We start from the raw sequence: 22,357 nt of genomic DNA, 5'->3' as shown, positions 1-22,357 counted from the left end.
CAATTTTAAATTCACACAACAATGCCTAAGAAGGAGCAGGATGAAGAAACATCTTATAGTGTCCTGCCCCCTTTGACATAATACATAGTCTTACGTCATGGATATCATTTAAACCAACAAATACATCCAAATGTAATGAAACAATCAAAAAACACAAGAGAAACAAAACAACTGCAAAACTTCATAAAGTATAAATCAAACAGAGGAAATAATAATAATAATATACACCTCACGGAATGATACAAAGCAAATACAAAACCAGAGTAAAATAAGTAAAATAATAAACAAAAAGAAAAATGTAAACACTTATGGCTGTCTATATGATCTTATTGTTCTATCTTTATATATTTTTTTCAATTGGAATATATTTTTACACTATTTTATCTCATTGTAAAGAGAATTCCACAATTTTACCCCCACCACTGATGTACACATTTGTTTTGAAGTTGTCCTTGAATATTGCTGTTTGAAATTACCTTTTCTTCTGTGCTCTGTACTCTCAGAAGTGCTGACAAACATTTTTTGTAAATTTGCTGGTAATGTTTTACTTTTAGCCTTAAACATGACATACAATGGTTGTAGCTTTACTAGCTCCTGAAGTTTCAATAGACCAGAATTAATAAATAATATGTTAGTGTGTTCTAACTAATCTACTTTATGAATAATCCTTATACTGTAGCTCTTTTCTGTAGTTGATACAATGCCTTTATGTTACTCTTATATGTTCCCCCACACTTCCACACAGGAATTCTATACATACTTGCCAACCTTGAGATCTCCGATTTCGGGAGGTGGGGTGTGGGGGTGTGTTTGGGGGTGGGGAGTATATTTACATTCACCAAGTCAAGTATTTCATATATATATATATATATATATATATATATATATATATATGTATATATATATATATATATATATATATATATATATATATATATATATATATATATATATATATATATATATATATATATATACATATATATATATATATATATATATATATATATATATATAAAAGAAATACTTGAATTTCAGTGTTCATTTATTTACACATTTACACACACATAACACTCATCTACTCATTGTTGAGGTAAGGGTGGAATTGTCCATCCTTGTTTTTCTAACCATATGCATGTGCAGTAGATGACAGTATTGTCCTGTTTAAGAGTGTCAAACATTACCATGAATTGATTAATGTGGACCCCGACTTAAACAAGTTGAAAAACTTATTCGGGTGTTACCATTTAGTGGTCAATTGTACAGAATATGTACTGAACGGTGCAATCTACTAATATGAATCGATAGATACCTTGCTACTAATAAACTAATGTCCAAATTCCAATCCGGTTTCAGAACTAACCACTCCACTGACACATGCCTTCTCTATCTGACCGACCACATCAAACATGAGGCATGGTCATGCTGGACATTCAGAAGGCCTTTGACACTGTTAACCACGTTACACTGTTGGATAAGCTCGAGCAATCGGATTCGATAAAACTTCATTGAGCTGGATGCAATCTTACTTGGAGCGGAGGAAACAGGTGGTAGAGGTGAACGGCACCATGTCCCCTCCCCTCTCAGTAAGCTGTGGAGTCCCCCAAGGCAGTATACTAATACCTTTACTGTTCCTAATATGAGTTGGGAAATTGTGTTGGATGTAAATATAAACGGAATACAATGATTTGCAAATCCTTTTCAACCCATATCCAATTGAATGCACTACAAAGACAAGATATTTGATGTTCAAACTCATGAACTTTTTTTTTTGTTACAAATAATAATTAACTTAGAATTTCATGGCTGCAACATGTGTCAAAGTAGTTGGGAAAGAGCATGTTCAACACTGTGTTACATCTCCTTTTCGTTTAACAACACTCAACAAACGTTTAGGAACCGAGGAAACTAATTGTTGAAGCTTTGAAAGTGGAATTCTTTCCCATTCTTGTTTTATGTAGAGCTTTAGTTGTTCAACAGTCTGGGGTCTCCGCTGTCGTATTTTACGCTTCATAATGCGCCACAAATTTTCCATGGGAGACATGTCTTGACTGCAGGCAGGCCAGGAAAGTACCCACACTCTTTTACTACGAAGCCACGCTGTTGTAACGCGTGTCTTCCTACTTTCAGAAGCATCCAGGAAATGCAGGTGAATGGCATGCTCATCTCCAGCAGCAGTGTCACCATTGGCAGGAAGTGTCCCATGTCATCATGCACTACTGCCCCTACGTATCCTGCCAAGGCAAAGAAATGGTGCGTTGCCAGTGGGAGGTCAAGTGACCAAAACACCAATCCAGGGGCGTAACAGAAAATAATTGAGAAACACTGCTGCCGAAGGACGTTAAATAACTGGCTAAAATGCTACAGTGGTTAAGGATGTGTTCGTTCGGTTGCCGTTGTTACATTTGCAAGACGCAGCTAGAATGTCATCAACATGCATCATTACAATATTATGATAGTAATAAAAGGTGTATTGTCCGCCAAATTTGTATAATTAATATTGTCTATCGTGTAATCCTAATTTATACTGAATAGGAAGTCACTTTGTAGCAATTTTAATGCTCTATAACCTGTCAGTAGATATGTTACTGCTCAGAGATAATTCGGAAGTTAAAAATACCAGTCAGTCAAAGTTTGGACACACCTCATTTATAGCAGTGATTAAAATTGTTATATCATTTACCTGATATTCTAAATTTAACCCTTTGATGCATAACATATGCACACCCCTTTTAATGCACAACGTGGGTCAAAAATGACCCGCATCAATTTCCCATGTTATTTCATGCTGCCTGAGTGTGTCTTTGCTATATCTTTTGAAATCAATGTATTTTATAATTTAATAATTCAAGTATTCTTTAAAAATCTTGTTTTTGATTACCACAAATCATTATTTATATTCTTCTTACCATACCTTATGAACAAAGGTATTTTTTGTAAAACTACATCAAGTTTACACACATGGGTCAAAAATGACCCGCATCTATTTCCCATGTTATTTCAAGCTGCCTGAGTGTTTCTTCTCTGTGTCTTTTGAAATCAATGTATTTTATAATTTAATAATTCAATTATTCTTTAAAAATCTTGTTTTTGATGACCACAAATCTTTATTTATATGTTTCCTACCATACTTTATGAACAAAAATCCATCCATCCATCCATCCATCATCTTCCGCTTATCCGAGGTCGGGTCGCGGGGGCAGCAGCCTAAGCAGGGAAGCCCAGACTTCCCTATCTCCAGCCACTTCGTCTAGCTCTTCCCGGGGGATCCCGAGGCGTTCCCAGGCCAGCCGGGAGACATAGTCTTTCCAACGTGTCCTGGGTCTTCCCCGTGGCCTCCTACCAGCTGGACGTGCCCTAAACACCTCCCTAGGGAGGCGTTCGGGTGGCATCCTGACCAGATGCCCGAACCACCTCATCTGGCTCCTCTCGATGTGGAGGAGCAGCGGCTTTACGTTGAGCTCCTCCCGGATGGCAGAGCTTCTCACCCTATCTCTAAGGGAGAGCCCCGCCACCCGGCGGAGGAAACTCATTTCGGCCGCTTGTACCCGTGATCTTATCCTTTCGGTCATGACCCAAAGCTCATGACCATAGGTGAGGATGGGAACGTAGATCGACCGGTAAATTGAGAGCTTTGCCTTCCGGCTCAGCTCCTTCTTCACCACAACGGATCGATACAACGTCCGCATTACTGAAGACGCCGCACCGATCCGCCTGTCGATCTCACGATCCACTCTTCCCCCACTCGTGAACAAGACTCCTAGGTACTTGAACTCCTCCACTTGGGGCAGGGTCTCTTCCCCAACCCGGAGATGGCACTCCACCCTTTTCCGGGCGAGAACCATGGACTCGGACTTGGAGGTGCTGATTCTCATTCCGGTCGCTTCACACTCGGCTGCGAACCGATCCAGTGAGAGCTGAAGATCCCGGCCAGATGAAGCCATCAGGACTACATCATCTGCAAAAAGCAGAGACCTAATCCCGTGGCCACCAAACCGGAACCCCTCAACGCCTTGACTGCGCCTAGAAATTCTGTCCATAAAAGTTATGAACAGAATCGGTGACAAAGGACAGCCTTGGCGGAGTCCAACCTTCACTGGAAACGTGTCCGACTTACTGCCAGCAATGCGGACCAAGCTCTGGCACTGATCATACAGGGAGCGGACTGCCACAATAAGACAGTCCGATACCCCATACTCTCTGAGCACTCCCCACAGGACTTCCCGAGGGACACGGTCGAATGCCTTCTCCAAGTCCACAAAGCACATGTAGACTGGTTGGGCAAACTCCCATGCACCCTCAAGAACCCTGCCGAGAGTATAGAGCTGGTCCACAGTTCCACGACCAGGACGAAAACCACACTGTTCCTCCTGAATCCGAGGTTCGACTATCCGGCGAAGCCTCCTCTCCAGTACACCTGAATAAACCTTACCGGGAAGGCTGAGGAGTGTGATCCCACGATAGTTGGAACACACCCTCCGGTCCCCCTTCTTAAAGAGAGGGACCACCACCCCGGTCTGCCAATCCAGAGGTACCGCCCCCGATGTCCACGCGATGCTGCAGAGTCTTGTCAACCAAGACAGCCCCACAGCATCCAGAGCCTTAAGGAACTCCGGGCGGATCTCATCCACCCCCGGGGCCTTGCCGCCGAGGAGCTTTTTAACTACCTCAGCGACCTCAGCCCCAGAAATAGGAGAGTCCACTACAGATTCCCCAGGCACCGCTTCCTCAAAGAAAGACGTGTTGGTGGGATTGAGGAGGTCTTTGAAGTATTCCCTCCACCGATCCACAACATCCGCAGTCGAAGTCAGCAGAACACCATCCGCACCATACACGGTGTTGATAGTGCACTGCTTCCCCTTCCTGAGGCGCCGTATGGTGGTCCAGAATCGCTTCGAAGCCGTCCGGAAGTCGTTTTCCATGGCTTCCCCGAACTCTTCCCATGTCCGAGTTTTTGCCTCCGCGACCGCTAAAGCTGCACACCGCTTGGCCCGTCGGTACCCGTCCACTGCCTCCGGAGTCCTATGAGCCAAAAGAACCCGATAGGACTCCTTCTTCAGCTTGACGGCATCCCTCACTGCTGGTGTCCACCAACGGGTTCTGGGATTACCGCCACGACAGGCACCAACAACCTTGCGGCCACAGCTCCAATCAGCCGCCTCGACAATAGAGGTTCGGAACATGGTCCACTCGGACTCAATGTCCCGCACCTCCCTCGTGACATGTTCAAAGTTCTCCCGGAGGTGTGAATTGAAACTCTCTCTGACAGGAGACTCTGCCAGACGTTCCCAGCAGACCCTCACAATGCGCTTGGGCCTGCCAGGTCTGTCCGGCATCCTCCCCCACCATCGCAGCCAACTCACCACCAGGTGGTGATCGGTAGAAAGCTCCGCCCCTCTCTTCACCCGAGTGTCCAAAACATAAGGCCGCAAATCCGATGACACAACTACAAAGTCGATCATGGAACTGCGGCCTAGGGTGTCCTGGTGCCAAGTGCACATATGGACACCCTTATGTTTGAACATGGTGTTTGTTATCGACAAACTGTGACGAGCACAAAAGTCCAATAACAAAACACCACTCGGGTTTAGATCCGGGCGACCATTCTTCCCAATCACGCCTCTCCAGGTTTCACTGTCGTTGCCAACATGAGCGTTGAAGTCTCCCAGTAGGACAAGGGAATCACCCGGAGGAGCACTTTCCAGTACTCCCTCGAGTGTACCCAAAAAGGGTGGGTATTCTGAACTGCTGTTTGGTGCGTAAGCACAAACAACAGTCAGGACCCGTCCCCCCACCCGAAGGCGAAGGGAAGCTACCCTCTCGTCCACTGGGTTGAACTCAAACGTACAGGCTTTGAGCCGGGGGGCAACAAGAATTGCCACCCCAGCCCGTCGCCTCTCACTGCCGGCAACGCCAGAGTGGAAGAGGGTCCAGTCCCTCTCGAGAGAACTGGTTCCAGAGCCCTTGCTGTGCGTCGAGGTGAGTCCGACTATATCCAGCCGGAACTTCTCTACCTCGCGCACTAGCTCAGGCTCCTTCCCCCCCAGTGAGGTGACGTTCCACGTCCCAAGAGCTAGCTTCTGTAGCCGAGGATCGGACCGCCAAGTGCCCTGCCTTCGGCTGCCGCCCAGCTCACAATGCACCCGACCTCTATGGCCCCTCCTATGAGTGGTGAGCCCATTGGAGGGATGACCCACGTTGCCTCTTCGGGCTGTGCCCGGCCGGGCCCCATGGGAACAGGCCCGACCACCAGGCGCTCGCCATCGTGCCCCAACTCCGGGCCTGGCTCCAGAGCGGGGCCCCGGTGACCCACGTCCGGGCGAGGGAAATCTGGGTTCATTTCGTTGTAAATCCATAGAAGTCTTTGAGCTGCTCTTTGTTTGATCACTCACCTAGGACCTGTTTGTCTTGGGAGACCCTACCAGGGGGCATGAAAACCCCCAGACAACATAGCTCCTAGGATCATTGGGACACGCAAACTCCTCTACCACGGTAAGGTAGCAGCTTGTAATACTACATCAAGTTTACACACATGGGTCAAAAATGGATGAAGGCATATTACAATAATATTTTACTTCAAATACCTATTTTAGATGTGATTCGGGCCAAACAATCATACATTCGTTATTTGAAACCAGTTTATTTGTCATTTTGACAAACATCTGGCAGTAACAAAAATAAACTTGTGATTTAGACCAAGTTAAACAAAATTGTCAATTCAGTTCTTATGATTCTTTTATTCTTTATTAGTTAGTTATCCAAAGACATGCACCTGGGGATAGGTTGATTGGCAACACTAAATAGGCCTTAGTGTGTGAATGGGAGTGTGAATGTTGTCTGTCTATCTGTGTTGGCCCTGCGATGATGTGGCGACTTGTACATGGTGTACGCCGCCTTCCGCCCGATTGTAGCTGAGATAGGCGCCAGCGCCCCCCGCGACCCCAAAAGGGAATAAGCGGTAGGAAATGGATGGATAGTTAGTTATCAGATTCCTCACATGTAGCACACATTACCACTGTGCGTTTGTGCTCCTCGCACACAGGCTTCTTGCACTGCGAACACCAGCTGAATTTTCTGTCTTTGGCAGATGGGCAGATTGTACATCTCTTCCTCTTCGGCGCGCCCTTCTGTCTTATGTCCTCTTCTGGTTGGGTGGTGACTATGGTTTGTTTTTTTTATCCCGCATCTTCCCATTGCCTCTATGATACGCTTTTGGAGTGTGGGCGTGCCCTCCATGCGGCTCTTCATATGTGGCATAACCAGCTCTTTGCCCAGCTCCTTGATGAATGCATTGGTGACACCACCCATGTAACCAGGGTGTTCTGTATTGAAGTTGGTGTAAGCATTGAGGGTGGCAATATCCAGCATATTGTACCAGAGCGCCATGGGCCACCTCTGTGTTTTCCGCTTGCATGTGTAGGTGCCAACCATCTGATCTGTCGTGTCCACTCCTCTTTTGTTCTGTTGTAGTACAGTATCACTTCTGGTTTCTTCTTCTGACTGTCATCCACTGCTTTGTCACCATGCATTAGGCTCAGAAGGACAACAGCCTTTCCTTTCTTCTATACATAGCTCACCATGGTCATGTTACCATTAAATCCGAATTCTGAGCTATGAATCATCCGTGATTTGCATGGCTTTATCATAGGTGGTATGTCTGGTTTGTTCTGGCGAAGAGTCCCAACAATAGTCAGGTTCTTCTCGAGGAGCTTCTCTGCCAAAGGGACACTGGTGAAGAAGTTGTCCATTTTGATGTTGCGACCTAACCCTAACCCTAAATTATGATTTTAGCTGAACAAAAACATGATATTTACTAAATATATGTGATGGTAAACGATAAAATACATTTATTTGAAATATATAGCAAAGCAACGCTCAGGCTAACATGAAATAACATGGAAAATAGATGTGGGTCATTTTTGACCCATGTTGTGAATTGGAAGGGTAGTAATACAAAAATAATTTTAATTCAAAAAGTTGAAGAGAAAGAATAAAATAATGTTTAATGACCAAAAACAAGTTAATTGAGGAATACCTGGAATACTGAAAGATTACATTCAATTATTGCAAAGAAACAGATAGTAAAAACTTGGTTGGGTCACATTTGACCCAGGTTATGCATCAAAGGGTTAACCACAATTATTTATACTGAACATCCTTTGCGGTCAGTGGTTTTGTGTGTAAACGTAGCTAGAGTTAAGTAATTAAATTTTGAACAGTGAAAGTTGATGATTTTTGACTTATTTCCTCAAGTTGTGTTTTATTTCAATCTCAAAATTATTCAAAATCTTATTTGTGTACAATGATTTTGCTGAGTAGCAATAATATTCCATGCAGTATGTATGCCATCGGACCTTGGATATGCTGAACATGTTGACATTCATTTAGAGCTGTGACTTGCAAGCTTCTGTTTGTGCCCATAATGCTTTGGAATGTGCTGTCATACATTCGAGATGCCTTTTGCATCGTCTGTTTGCTTGTATGCACCATCACACTTTCAGTCATTTCACTGACAGCAGCGCCTAATATCCAACTATTTTCTATAAAGCCCTTATATTGAGGTAAATCCCGATCTCTGTTCCGACTAACTGGACTGAGAGGTATGTTACATTCTGGATTGTTTAGCTCTCAACCATACATGCAACAAATTACTCACAAAAAGGCTTGTGCCATAGGAACAGCACACTTGTGTTTTTGTAGGTTCAATATGAGATTGTTTCCAAAAGCCCCTACAAACACACTGATTAAATACAGTCCACAGGGATCTGCGGTACCACTGATTTTCTTTCTGATCCAATACAGAGTACAATCCAGGCTGGTATCGGAGTTCCTGATTCGATACCGATTCTTTGTGCAAACATACTTAATATGTCTGCAAAATTTTTAAAATTTATGTATTTCAAATAATAACATGTCTCATAACATAAAAAATACAAGACAAAGTTAATAATTTCTAACTTCGAAGTATATCAGAATGAGAATCAGAATCAGAGATACTTTATTAATCCCCAAGGGAGAAAAAATAAAATATTAAAATACAAAAAATAGGTCTAAGCCTGGGCCCCTGGAGAAGGGGTCCTGACTGAGGCCAAGGGAAAAAAAACAACTCATAGCCATAGTACACATCCCATTTACATGTGTGTAAGAGGGAAACATCAAAGAACACAATGGACATGAAAGACATTAAAGTAGCAGAGCTGATGCAACCAGCCACTTGTACATACAGCTATGAATAAAAGTGAAATAAAAATATACACTCTGGTGGCCTCTGCGGTGTTCCATGCCGTTGTCTGCTGGGGTGGAGAGAGCATGGCCAGAGACAAGGGGCAGACCCAACAAAGCAACCAAGAGGGCCGACTCCACTCTCGACCGCCAACCAACTCTCGGGCAGTGTCCAGTCCACATGGATGAGTGGGGATACGTCCAAGAAGACTGAGGTGTCCGATACCAGCTCATTCCGCCAAGACACTGAGAAGTTTGTCCGTCCCGGCGCTCAGTGCCAGCTCCTCAGCCCTGTCTCTTCATCCGCATCTCCTCCAGTCTCTACAAACGGACTCTGGTGTGGCAAAGACCCAGCAGCTGCTCTCCATTACCCAAAAGGCTCACGGGAGGCAGATCCAGAAGTCCACAAAAAAGCACCGTAGAGGTCACAAAAGTGCCACCCCTTGTCACACAGTCCCAAAGGGTCCCGGACCAAAAGGCAAAAAAAAAAAAAAAAAAAAATATATATATATATATATATATATATATATATATATATATATATATATATATATATGAAAACAAGAAGGGAACACAAAAGGATGACACAAGAGCACAGAGCTCCTGCTAACAGCAGCCACTACAGCGATGCCATCTTGGAAGAAAAAAAAAGGTACTGGCGTGAATAACAATATAGTCAAGCCTATAAAACAGACAAATCATACAAATTACACAGAAATTGTGTTTCAAACCATAAAAAAAAGAAATAGATAAAATAACAAAATCATTAAAATAGATTTATTATCAAGAAATAACATTAGCAAAAAAAAAACTCATTCACAATTCAGTTACATGAATATGTTCATGTGAAAATACCATACATGTAAAAAACACTCAACAAAAGCATCCAACATTGACACGTTGCCTCGTCCACAAGTTTAGTTACTTTTATATACTGTTCCTGTAAATTAAATACATTATCTCAAATAAATAAAGTATCAAAATGGTTCCTATTTTGATTTGAGAATCGACATTACAGCGTAAATGGGGGCGGCATGGCGTAGTGGGTAGAGCGGCCGTGCCAGAAACCTGAGGGTTGCAGGTTCGCTTCCCACCTATTGATATCCAAATCGCTGCCGTTGTGTCCTTGGGCAGGACACTTCACCCTTGCCCCCGGTGCCGCTCACACTGGTGAATGAATGATGAATGAACGATAGGTGGTGGTCGGAGGTAACAGTAAGAGAGAAATTTGAACACAAATTCAAAAAGACGAAATAGATGAAATGAAATGGAAATATTACATACGATTTTTTACAACAAAAGGTGGCAAGAAACACTTCAATAATGAATCAAATTAAAAGTGTTCTGGACCAAATATCTACCCATATTTTCTATTGCTCACTATTGTTTCCAAATCTCAGCTATATTGAATTTATACAGGCTGGCTGTATACACATATGGTTGTATTTTTTAAGTGCATTGACAACAAAAAGCATCTTGCATCTTATTGTGCAGCAATATGGGGGAATATTTACAAAAGTATGCTTCATTTACTAACTGTGTTACAAAAGAAGTCAGTCAGAATAATACATATTTGGGCCTGATTTAATAAGAACTATAAAATTGTGTGGACTATTGGTGGCTGTGTTACATGTCATCATACTAAAAGTGTGTGTATAATTGATAACAAGTGTAAAAGTGGCGCAGACCGCTGTATTTAAATGAGGATTTGGCGTGTACTGCTGGCGTTCTGTTCTCATAGAAACCTTCATTTCCCTCCATATTCATAATCTTATGCTCTCCGACCTGTGTGCAATGTTGACAAAGCAGTATAAATCTATCATCTCTAACACAATTTCCGCAATATAAAGTTGACATAGAACTGAAACTATTTTAAGTATGCTATGACAGCGTGTTCTGCATTGAGGCGGTGGACCATCACAACACTGAAGCGCATGCATGCTTCTGGAATAATCCAAACGCAATAAAATAGATAGTGTAAGATGTTTTTTCATATAGGAGATACATTTTAATACAAACCCCGTTTCCATATGTATTGGGAAATAGTGTTTCATGTAAATATAAACGGAATACAATGATTTGCAAATCATTTTCAACCCATATTCAGTTGAATATGCTACAAAGACAACATATTTGATGTTCAAACTGATAGGTGAAAGGTGGCAATAAAGACTGATAATGTTGAGGAATGTTCATCAAACACTTATTTGGAACATCCCACAGGTGTGTAGGCTAAGTGGGAGCAGGTGGGTGCCATGTGTGATGCTAACGTAGCCGTACAAATACGAGAGAAAGAAGGTGCGGATCTGGTAACAAATGAAGGAAGACTTAATTCCCAATAAAAACAGCAGGGAGTCCATCGTCTGGCGTTGGTTCGGCTTCAAGTGGGAATATGTCGAACAGACAACCGTAATTTGTCAAGTGTGGGGCAAAAGCGTTGCAATAAAAAGTAGCATTACTGCTAATATGTAGCATCATTTGAAAAGTCCCTCGCTAGAGAATGAAGAGAATTTCATAACGTCCATAGTAACCTACCACATAGCGAAGGAAGAACACTATTTGATTTCCTAATATGCAGCTCATTTTTATTTGACACTTAAAATGTCTCTGACAATCTTGCACTTTCTGTTTTGGAAACGACATGAATGTTTGTGCCACTGCTTAATAACTTTAATAAATACACTTTTGGTCAATTGACTTAGTTGTAATTTCCCTGTCTGCATGAAAGTTTAAAAGTAGCATATATGAATGCAGTATGAAGAAGAATGTTTTAATGTATACACAGCTGTGATTATATGCATCAAGTGTTCATTCAAGGCCAAGGCAAAATTTCGTAATATATATCCTGTATCGCAATATGACCTAAAAAGATAGAGATATTAAAAAAAGGCCGTATCTCCCAGCCCTAGTTAGAACTATATGCTACTTTGTATTAGAAATGGCAACAGCGGAGGATGCATGTGCATGTACGAGCCAGTCTTCCCCACAACAAAAGGATAGAGAAAAAGAAGGAACTTATTGACTACAGCATGGAAACAATTGCAAACTCGCCTAAAGATCTTTGGGTAAATTTCTACAATATTAGGATATACCCGCAGACGCCACAGGTCACACATCACAAAAGAGCTAATTCCAAGGAAGGACGAAAGGCTAGGTTATTGTATAATATAGGGCTGGGCGATATACTGATATACGATATATATCGCGGGTTTGTCTCTGTGCGATATAGAAAATGACTATAACGTTATATTCGAGTAGATGTTCTCACGTAGCTGCGGGCATTACACTCTCCTCGCTCTTTCCTTTGTCTCCTCTCAGACAAGCAGGCACACATTCTTACATACGTAACTTACTGTCACGTCATACGTATACGCCCTCGCCCAGCGGAGAGGTAGCGGCGTGGCTAACCTTAGCTGTGATGCTAGCGGGTTGTTGCGAGAGAAAAAAGGTGCGAATCTCGTAACAAATGAAGGAAGAATTAATTCCCAAGAAAAACAGCACGGGGCTCATTGTCTGGCGGTGGTTTGGCGGGAATAAGTCGAATAGACAACATTAATTTGTCAAGTGCGGGGCACAAACGTTGATACCAAAAGTAGCATTACTGCTACTTTTGGTATCAACGTTTGTGCCCCACACTTTTCAAATGATGCTACATATTATATGTAGCATCATTTGAAAAGTCGCCTGCTAATAACTTTAATAAATACAGTTTTGGTAAATTGACTTAGTTGTGATTTCCCCGTCTGCACGAAAGTTTAAAAGTAGCATATATTAGTGCAGTATGAACAAGAATGTTTTAATGTAGACACATAGAATCACCATACTGCTGTGAGTATATATATTAAGTGTTCATTCAATGCTAAGGCAAAATACCGCAAAATATATTGTATATCGCGATATGGCCTAAAAATATTGCGGTATTAAAAAATGGCAATATCGCCCAGCCCTAGTACAATATATCCCTGCAATGCCTCCACGGTTTGATTTAAAATGTTCAAATACACAAAAGCACGAACCCTCAGGTAAGAAAAGTTGGTTTTGCATAATCGGTCTCCTTTAAATTAAGCTCATGGCATGAGCTTAACTTAAATTGAATGATGCGGAGACGTTTGTTACTGAATATGTTCTAATACACTTCAGCCGTGGATACGTTGTATGTGTAAGTAATATGCTTCTTTAAGTAATTATTTGATACTTGTTTATATTGACAAAAGTAGTGTCATACATATTCAATTAACAACGTTTTTTGCGTATGTCTAGCTTGTGTGCTATCGTGTGCTTAGCTGTTGTGTAGCTGCTAGATTCTAGTGGCCTTTAGCCTACAATGTTTACCTTTTGTAAATTATTTCACTAACATAACACCAACCTTGTGTGCTTATTGGAGGGTATTTACCTTAAAACTAGCAGTCTATCTTTCCAGAAGTAAACACGTTGCAGAATTGTTTGTATCAGAGGTGACATTGGAGATTTGGTTTGCATTTGGTTTTTTTTTTGCAGATATTGAACCAATATCAGTAACAAGTTGGGACACCTCTATCCAGTTTTTCAGTTCAGTTCATGTCATTTATTAATTTCATTCATAAAAAATAAAACAAAGGAATACATTTAAAATAAATCAATTAACATAACATTAAAGTAAAACATGAATAAAAATGAGCAGAAAGAAGTCAGAAACGTATAATAACCGCCCCCTATTTTCACAAATACAACAATGGACTTTCAATGTTGGTGAGTAAAAAGCCATATTTTCCTTTTACAACTAAATCAATATTGAAGAAATAATTCTACTCAGTCATATGTTTTCATCATCATGATTTTAAAAATGTTTTGAAAACAGAAAGAGTTTTGTTTTATTCCACTGTCAAGTTTGTTCCATAAACTAACATCTGACTGAGATACTTCTTTCCATTATCACTGTTCTGAATTTAAATATTAAAGATCTCAGTTCCTGTCAGATTGTAATTATTTTATCTTTTTAAAAATCTGTTTTAAATGTTTGGTAGACTTTGTACATGATTTTATAGGATGTTACACTCTGCCAGTTCATGACATTTTAATAAGTTTAACTGTTTGAATATTGGGTTTGTGGATTCCCTGTATGCATTTCCAGTAATGATTCTTACTGCTCTTTTCTGCAGAAGGAAGATTGGATTTAAAAATGTTTTACAGGCATTACCCCACACTTCAATACAATATGTCAGATATGCAACAATCTGTGAGTTATACAAAATAGTGTGATTTCCAAGACAAATGTTCATCAATCATAACACCCAAAAATCTGAGCACGTGTTCTTTGAATCTGAACTTCTTACTACTAGTACAAACAATCATACATTTAGTTTTACTAGTATTCAAGGATAATCATCATCGGCGATCACTCGAGACGAGTAAGATTGTCTTCCTGTCGGTGGGTCTGGTCATCTGTGGGTCCTCAGGTGGCTGTAGAGGCCGATCCTGGATCCGCAGACTTTATCGCAGTGGGGGCATGCGTGGGTGGTTGGCTGGGTAGTGGTTGTGGTGTGAGGAGCTGTGTTGGTGGTGGATCTCTCCTTTCTCTGTTGCCTCTTGGTTTCTGCGGCACGGTGGAGGTCCTTCTCTAGGTGAGTTGTGCCTTCATGGAACATCTTGCTCCACATGTTCCTCTGGTGGGCTACCTCCTCCCAGTTGCTGAGGCTGAAGTGACACTTTCTCAGGTGGATTTTGATGTTATCCTTGTACCTCTTCTTCTGCCCTCCTTGGGTACGTTTTCCTTCCTTTAGCTGGCCATACAGCATTTGCTTTGGAAGGCGGTTGTCGGGCATGCATATGACATGGCCTGTCCATCGCAGTTGATGTCGGATGATGGTTGTGGTGATGGTGGAGATGTTGGCTTCTTTCAGAACACTGATGTTTGTACGCCTCTCCTCCCAACCGATCCTGAGGATCTTCCGGAGACATCGTTGGTGGTACTGCTCCAGGGCCTTCAGATGTCTGCTGTAGGTGGTCCAGCTGTCGGCTCCATAGAGCAGTGTGGGCAGAACTACTGCTTGATAGACAAGTAGCTTTGTCTTTGTCTCTGGATGTCTCGGTTTTCAAAAACCCTCTTCCGCAGCCTGGCAAAGGCTGCACTGGCACACCCGATGCGGTGGTGAATCTCTGCGTCTATGACAGCTCTTGTAGAGAGAAGGCTGCCAAGGTAGGCAAATTGATCCACATTATCCAGAATGTTGTCTCCCACATGAATTGTGGGGGGTTGTAGGAGTGTGTCAGGAGCTGGTTGGTATAGGATTTGGGTCTTTTTTATGTTTATGTCAAGTCCCAGGAGTCTGTAGGCTCTGGCAAAGGCGTTTAAGATGTCCTGGAGGTCCGCTTCGGAGTGTGCAACTAGGGTATTGTAATCCGCATACTGTAGCTCCATGATGGAGGATGTGAACAACTTGCTTTTTGCCCTGAATCTGTTTATGTTAAATAGCCCTCCCTCAGTCCTGTATATGAGCTTGACTCCCTCAGGTAGGTTCTGGCTGGTGAGGTGGAGGATGGTGGAAATGAAGATGGCGAACAGGGTTGGTGCGATGATGCAGCCCTGCTTAACACCAGTGTCTACTTTGAAAGGAGGTGTTTCCAATCCACCATTGCCGACTACGGTTGCCGTCATGTCATCATGGAGTAGTCGCAAGATCTTTAGATACTTGTCTGGGCATCCAATTTTGGAGAGAACACACCAGAGGGCAGTTCTGTTTATGGAGTCAAAGGCCTTTGTGAGGTCAATGAACGCCATGTACAAAGGTAGATGTTGCTGCCGACATTTTTCCTGCAGTTGACGAGCTGTAAAAATCATGTCGGAGGTCCCCCTGGCAGGACGAAAGCCACACTGCGATTCTGGTTGGGTGTTCTCTGACAGAGGCAGTAGCCGGTTGGCCAATATACGAGCCAGCACTTTGCCCGTTGTCGACAGGAGGGAGATACCCCTGTAGTTGCCACAGTCGGCCTTGTCTCCATTCTTAAAGATGGTAACAACCAGGGCATCCCTGAGCTCAGCCGGTATTTCCTCTTAATCCCAGATTTTACCCAGCAGGCTATGGATGTGACACAGGAGTTTTGGTCCTCCTTGCTTGAGGATTTCTGCTCGAATCCCATCCAGTCCAGAGGCTTTGTTGTTGCTCAGTTTCCTCATGGCATCCATTTTCGGTTGGGGGGTGACCCAACTGCTCCATGATGGGACACTGAGGGATCTGGTTGATGGTTTCGAGCTCGACTGTGGTCTTTCGGTTCAGGAGTTCTTGGAAGTGTTCTTGCCATCTGGAACTGATACCAACATTGTCCTTCAGCAAGGTTTGTCCATCTTTGGAGCGGAGAGGGTTTAGGCCTCGATAGCAGGGCCCATACACGGCCTTGGTGGCGTTAAAGAAATCCCTGGTGTCTCCCGAGTCTGCAAGTCTGTGGATTTCCAGGGCCTTCTCCAACCACCACTGGTTCTTCAACTCTCGTACTCTGCTTTGGACAAGTGCCTTTGCCTTGGAGTGGGCCTCCCTTTTGGCCATGCAGCTGATGTCATTTTGCCAAGTGCAGAAGGCTTTCCTTTTGGCGTCAATTAGATGTTGTATTTCGACATCGTTGTCGTCGAACCAGTCTTGATGTTTCCTGGTCTTGTAGCCAAAGGTGTCTCTGCTGGTCTCAAGAAGTGTGGTTTTGAGAGCCCTCCAGTGTTCCTCCACACCCTCTGGGTATTCTTCAGGGAGCCTCTCAAGTAGGGTGTCTTGAAAGAGTTGCACCCTGTTTGTGTATCCCAGGCTGTCGAGGTTGAAATTTGGGCGAAGATGTTTCCTTTGTGTTCTCCTTTTCTGCCGCAGCTTGATGTTCATGGTGGAGCGGATGAGGCGGTTGTCAGTCCATGATTCATCCGCGCTGATCATGGCCCTGGTGATGTTGACATCTTTGCGATTTCTGGCCCTGACTATCACATAATCAATGAGATGCCAGCACTTTGATCGGGGATGCATCCATGAGGTTTTGTAACGGTTTCTCTGGCGGAACAAGGTGTTTGTGATCACGAGCTCGTGTTCAGCACATTTAGATAATAGGAGGATTCCATTGGAGTTTACATTCCCAACACCCTCTTTGCTCAAGGTGCCTTTCCAGAGCTCGTGGTCCTTGCCGACCCTGGCATTGAAGTCCCCGAGTAGGAGGATCTTGTCTTCCTTTGGGACGTTTGATAAAACCTGGTCAAGGGTTGCATAAAAGGTCTCAATATCTTCATCTTGTGAGTCCAAGGTTGATGCATAGGCAGTCACAGCTGTGGCCATCTGATAGTTTGAGAGACTCAGTCGTAGGGTCTTGAGACGCTCATTGATGCCTACTGGAGATTCGGAGAGTTGGGAGATGAGCCGATTCTTGATGGCAAAACCTACCCCATGGTTTCTGGGCTCATCAGCCACTTTTCCCTTCCAGAAGAAGGTATATCCCCCTTTCTCCCCCTTTAGTTGCCCCTCCTCAGCCAGGCGGGTCTCTGACAGGGCGGCGATGTCGACCTTGAACCGTTTCAGCTCCCTGGCAATGATAGCAGTTCTTCTTTCTGGACGATTGGTGGAGGCACTGTCCATAAGCGTTCTCACGTTCCATGCTCCAATGTTCATTGTTTTTTGTTTTCGACCGCTGTAGGTGAACCCACTGGACGCGGTATTCCAGTCAGGTTTTATGAGGCAGGCTATTTTTAGGGCACCTTTTCTAGCCCCTTCCCCGTCTGGGATGAGCAGAGTGGATCCTATACAGGGCTGCTCAGACATGGGTGCTGCTGCCGAGATTGGGGGGGGGGGGGGGTAATGGTGAGTCCTTCCTTCAGGAGAACGCCTGTGCGTGGAATCTTATAAAGTGGGGAGGCTGGTGCACAGGCAGCCACCACACTGTCCTTGACAAAGGGAGGGCCAGGGTCCAATGGCATGGAGACCAAGACAATTGGGGACCCATCTTTGCTGCAGCCTTCTCCCGCCTTTGTGACCGTTGTGGAGCTTTCTCCGCTGCCATCATCCGCCCACTCCGCCGTTGAGGACTTTTTGGGCCGCTGTTCGTCTGGAACCTCACCCTCGACCTTACCGCCATGGTTGAACCTACCAGGAGCTTAAGCTCCAGACGGCATCGCTCTCAGGTTCATTGGAACACGCACGGCTCTCCACCACGACAAGGTGGCGACCCGAGGAGAACAATTATTCAAGGATAAGCTATTAACATCAAACCATCTTTTAAATCTGATTAATTCATTTTCAACCACCTCTAACACATCTGTAATATTTTGTCCTGAATAAAATGTTGTCGTCCGCAAATATAATACACTTAAACAGTTTGGAAACCATGGTCATATCCTTGACGTACATGAGGAACAGTATCGGTCCAAGGACCAATCCTTGTGGTACTCCACAACTATATTATGTAAGGCAGACTTCCAATTGTTAACTTCCACAAACTGTTTTCTGTACTTTCGGTAACTCATGAGCCACTCCTCTTGTCCCATATTTGCTGGTCCAATAATAACTTATGATCAAGAGTAGGGCTGGGTGATATGGCCTTTTAATAATATCTCAATATTAATAGGCCATATCGCGATACACAATATATATCTCGATATTTTGCCTTAGCCTTGAATTAACACTTGATCAATCAATCAATGTTTACTTATATAGCCCTAAATCACTAGTGTCTCAAAGGGCTGCACAAACCACAACACAAACCACTACCACGTGCATATAATCACAGCAGTATGATGATTCTGTGTCTACATTAAAACATTCTTGTTTATACTGCATTAATACAGGCTCATTTTAAACTTTATTGCAGAGAGGGAAATCACAACTAAGTCAATTGACCAAAACTGTATTTATTAAACAGTTATTAGCAGGAGACTTTTCAAATGATGCTACATATTAGCAGTAATCCTACTTTTGGTAGCAAAGCTTTTGCCTCACACTTGTCAAATTAAAGTTGTCTATTCGATATCTTCTCGCTTGAAGCCGAACCACCGCCAGATGACGGTGCCCTGCTGTTATTCTTGGGAATTAATTCTTCCTTCATTTGTTACCAGATCCGCACCTTCTTTCTCTCGTATTACCACTCGCACGGCTTCGCCAGCATCACAGCGTATACAAATGTGACGTATGACCTGACGGTATGTGACGTGTAAGGTGCGCTTGTCTGTGAGGAGACATAGGAAAGAGCGAGGAGAGCCTGTAGTGTAATGCCCGCATCTAAACTGCGTGAGAACGTATACTCGAATATCACGATATAGTCATTTTCTATACCGCACAGAGACAATCCCGCGATATATCGTGTATATCGATTTATCGCCCAGCCCTACTGTGAATGCACTTTTGTTTGTGATGTCACTAAGATATCAAACAGCACTAAATTAAATTGGACTTTTTGTACAGAACACAACTATAATATTATAAAACAAATAAAGTTCACTTTTGTTTAGATGTCCCACAAGATATTTCAATAACTGTCAAATGAAAATGAGCTGCATAATAGAAAGTCAAATAGTGTATGTCCTTCGCTATTCGGTAGGTTCCACTTGGACGTTATGTCCTTCTGTTGTTGACAATTTTTTTCATACGGTGTTCATGTCAAAAAGGTTGCTTCGGCATTTTGTCGGTGTGGCACTGGCCGAGATGTTGACATGCAGAGTTTCAAGAATTCCTTATTCTCTAGCGGGTGGCATTTAAAATGATGTTGCATTAGCAGTGTTGCTACTTTTTGTAGCAATGCTTTGCCACATAATTGACATAATCCCGCTAGAAGCCAAACCACCGCCAGACAATGGACCCTGTGCTGTTTTTCTTGGGGATTCATTCCTCCTTCATTTGTTACAAGATTTGCACCTTCTTTTGCTTGTATTATCACTCGCACTGCACCGTTAGCACCACAGCTAATGTTACCCGTGTCGCTACCTCTCTGCTCCGCGAGGGCGTGTCATGTGCAACGCCATGTTGCACGCGCAACAGTATGTGATGCATATATGAAGGTGCGCTCGTTTTACGTCTCTGTGAGAAGCAGAGACAAGAAATAGTGAGAAGAGCCTGTAGTGTAATGCCCGCAGCTAAAAGCAACTACGTGAGAACGTATACTCAAATATCACGATATAGTCATTTTCTATATCGCACAGAAACAAACCCACGATATATCGAGTATATCGATATATCGCTCAGCCCTAATAGAGTATCAAATGCTTTTTGAAGATCTACGAAAATATTTACAAAATATTGTTTTCCATTTATTGCAGTTGAAATTTCTTCTACCAAATCAACTATTGCAGTTGTTGAGTGATTGGTACAAAACCCATATTGATTATTACATACAATGCTATATATCTATTAATACATTTATTTAACCTGAAAGCAAACAATTCCTCTAAGATCTTTGAGAACTGTGACACCAGGGATATTGGTCTATAATTTGACTACTTGTGTTTGTTTTCACCTTTGTAAAGTGGTATCACCTTAACAATTTTCATCTCTTTGTAAACAATCAAACTATTTTCCACACAGTTGGGTAGAGATGGACAATGATCTAACACCTTATTACCTTACTGCAATAAAAAAAGGGAACAGGGTACACAACTTCCCGATTCTTAAAAATAGAAAGATTATTTTTAGTTATTTTTTGCCAGACAAGACTTGAGCATTTTCACTAATAAAAAAAGCACACTCCGATTAACTTAAAACAAAGTATAAGTGATGTAATGTCTTCCTACCTTCAGAAGCATCCAGGAAATGCAGGTGAATGGCGTGCTTATCTCCAGCAGCAGTGTCACCATTGGCAGGAAGTGTCCCATGTCATCATACACTACTGCCCCTACGTATCCTGCCAAGGCAAAGAAATGGTGCGTTGCCAGTGGGAGGTCAAGTGACCAAAACACCAATCCAGAGATGTGAATTGCTACATTCTCAAACACAAAGAACCCTGTGGCTGTGAGGACGTTGAACCACGACCAGTCCTCCTGTCCCCTGACTTTGTCTCTGCTCAACTCTGAGTCCTGAGTGAGAGTTCTGAGACCAGCAGCTGAACTCTGGATACCGAACACTGCCCGGGTGGCCGCCAGGTTCCAGAAAACCTTCTCTTTAGCATTAAGGGAGCTGTAGGTGCGGGACAGTGCTGCAGAAAGAAAGTGGGAGACAAGGAAGATTGCTGTATAGAAGGCAAAACCCATGCCAATAAGTTGGTAGCGACGATCCCATGGGAAGTATTGTGCAGCAGCTTGGGAGGGAAGAAGGTGGCTGGGTTGCTGCCCAGGATCCATGTTGGTGGATATTAGTTATTAGTATGTCAGCTTAGTAGTACCATGATGTACTGACACCTGCAAAACAAAAGAAAACAGCTAAGCAAACGACCACCATTATACCACATTAAATACAGTTGTATGTTCAAGTAACGCTCCTCAGCGTATTATCAAATCATTACTTACAACAATAGGACTGTAAGAATAGTTTTACAGGCACAGAGGAAAGCTGATGTTGTTCGAGATAGAGCATTCCAGTTAGCAAACTCAAATCCAACAACAAGTCGACGAGTAATGCAAGTTCACACGCCCTAAACTAGCCATGTGGGTCAAAAACATAAGCAAATACATGGTTGGAATGGAATGAAAGTTTTGAAATGAAAAGGTATTTCACTTTTACTTACATAGCCTTCCAACAATCGTGTAAGAAAGAAGCTACATCTTCATTGAACTCACGCGAGTTTAATTTGGTCATATGACCGACAAACAGGAAGTCACGCCTACTCAGATGTCCAGACATCTCATTGGACCAAATATGCCGGCGCAGCATTCTATTGGTTACTACTTTCATGTCGTCTTTCTCGAGGAAATTAACACATTAAATCAAAAAAGACAAAACACATTAAATCAACACAAAAAAAAACTAAGATTCTTAAGAGTAATATTAGTTTATTGAATGGATATTTTATTTGTATCTTTCAAAATTATTGTTTTCAGTGAATGCCTTTTCATGAAAGAGATTGAACTGTGAAAATCAATGAATTTTAATTTCTAAATGTGTATTTGGTGTAAATTACATGCCAGATGTATTAACAATGACTGTCTTTACTCACTCAGCTGAGTCGGCTGCCACACTAAATATTGACGACAACTTCATCTTGTGGTGAGTTT

General features: G+C 42.8%; 1 protein-coding gene across 4 annotated transcripts in view; it reads right to left on the bottom strand.

The window, feature by feature from the left end:
• Positions 1 to 22,009, bottom strand: part of cln8 (CLN8 transmembrane ER and ERGIC protein) — a 43,059-nt gene extending 21,050 nt beyond the window's left edge. The window contains exons 1-3 of one of the 4 annotated variants that reach the window (XM_061895452.1): positions 21,871 to 22,009; positions 21,653 to 21,782; positions 20,942 to 21,544 (exon numbers count right to left, since the gene is read on the bottom strand). In XM_061895452.1, coding sequence (XP_061751436.1) covers positions 20,942 to 21,487 — 546 coding nt within the window. In that variant the 5' untranslated portion in view covers positions 21,488 to 21,544; positions 21,653 to 21,782; positions 21,871 to 22,009. The other 3 variants (XM_061895456.1, XM_061895458.1, XM_061895455.1) reach the window with 3 other exon arrangements.
• Between the last annotated feature and the right edge of the window lie 348 nt (positions 22,010 to 22,357).

The sequence above is a fragment of the Nerophis ophidion genome, linkage group LG03, assembly GCF_033978795.1.
Source record: "Nerophis ophidion isolate RoL-2023_Sa linkage group LG03, RoL_Noph_v1.0, whole genome shotgun sequence".
NCBI classification, from domain to species: Eukaryota; Metazoa; Chordata; class Actinopteri; order Syngnathiformes; family Syngnathidae; genus Nerophis; species Nerophis ophidion.
The sequence above is the reverse complement of the archived record's forward strand: the minus strand, read 5'-3'. Positions and strand labels throughout refer to the sequence as shown.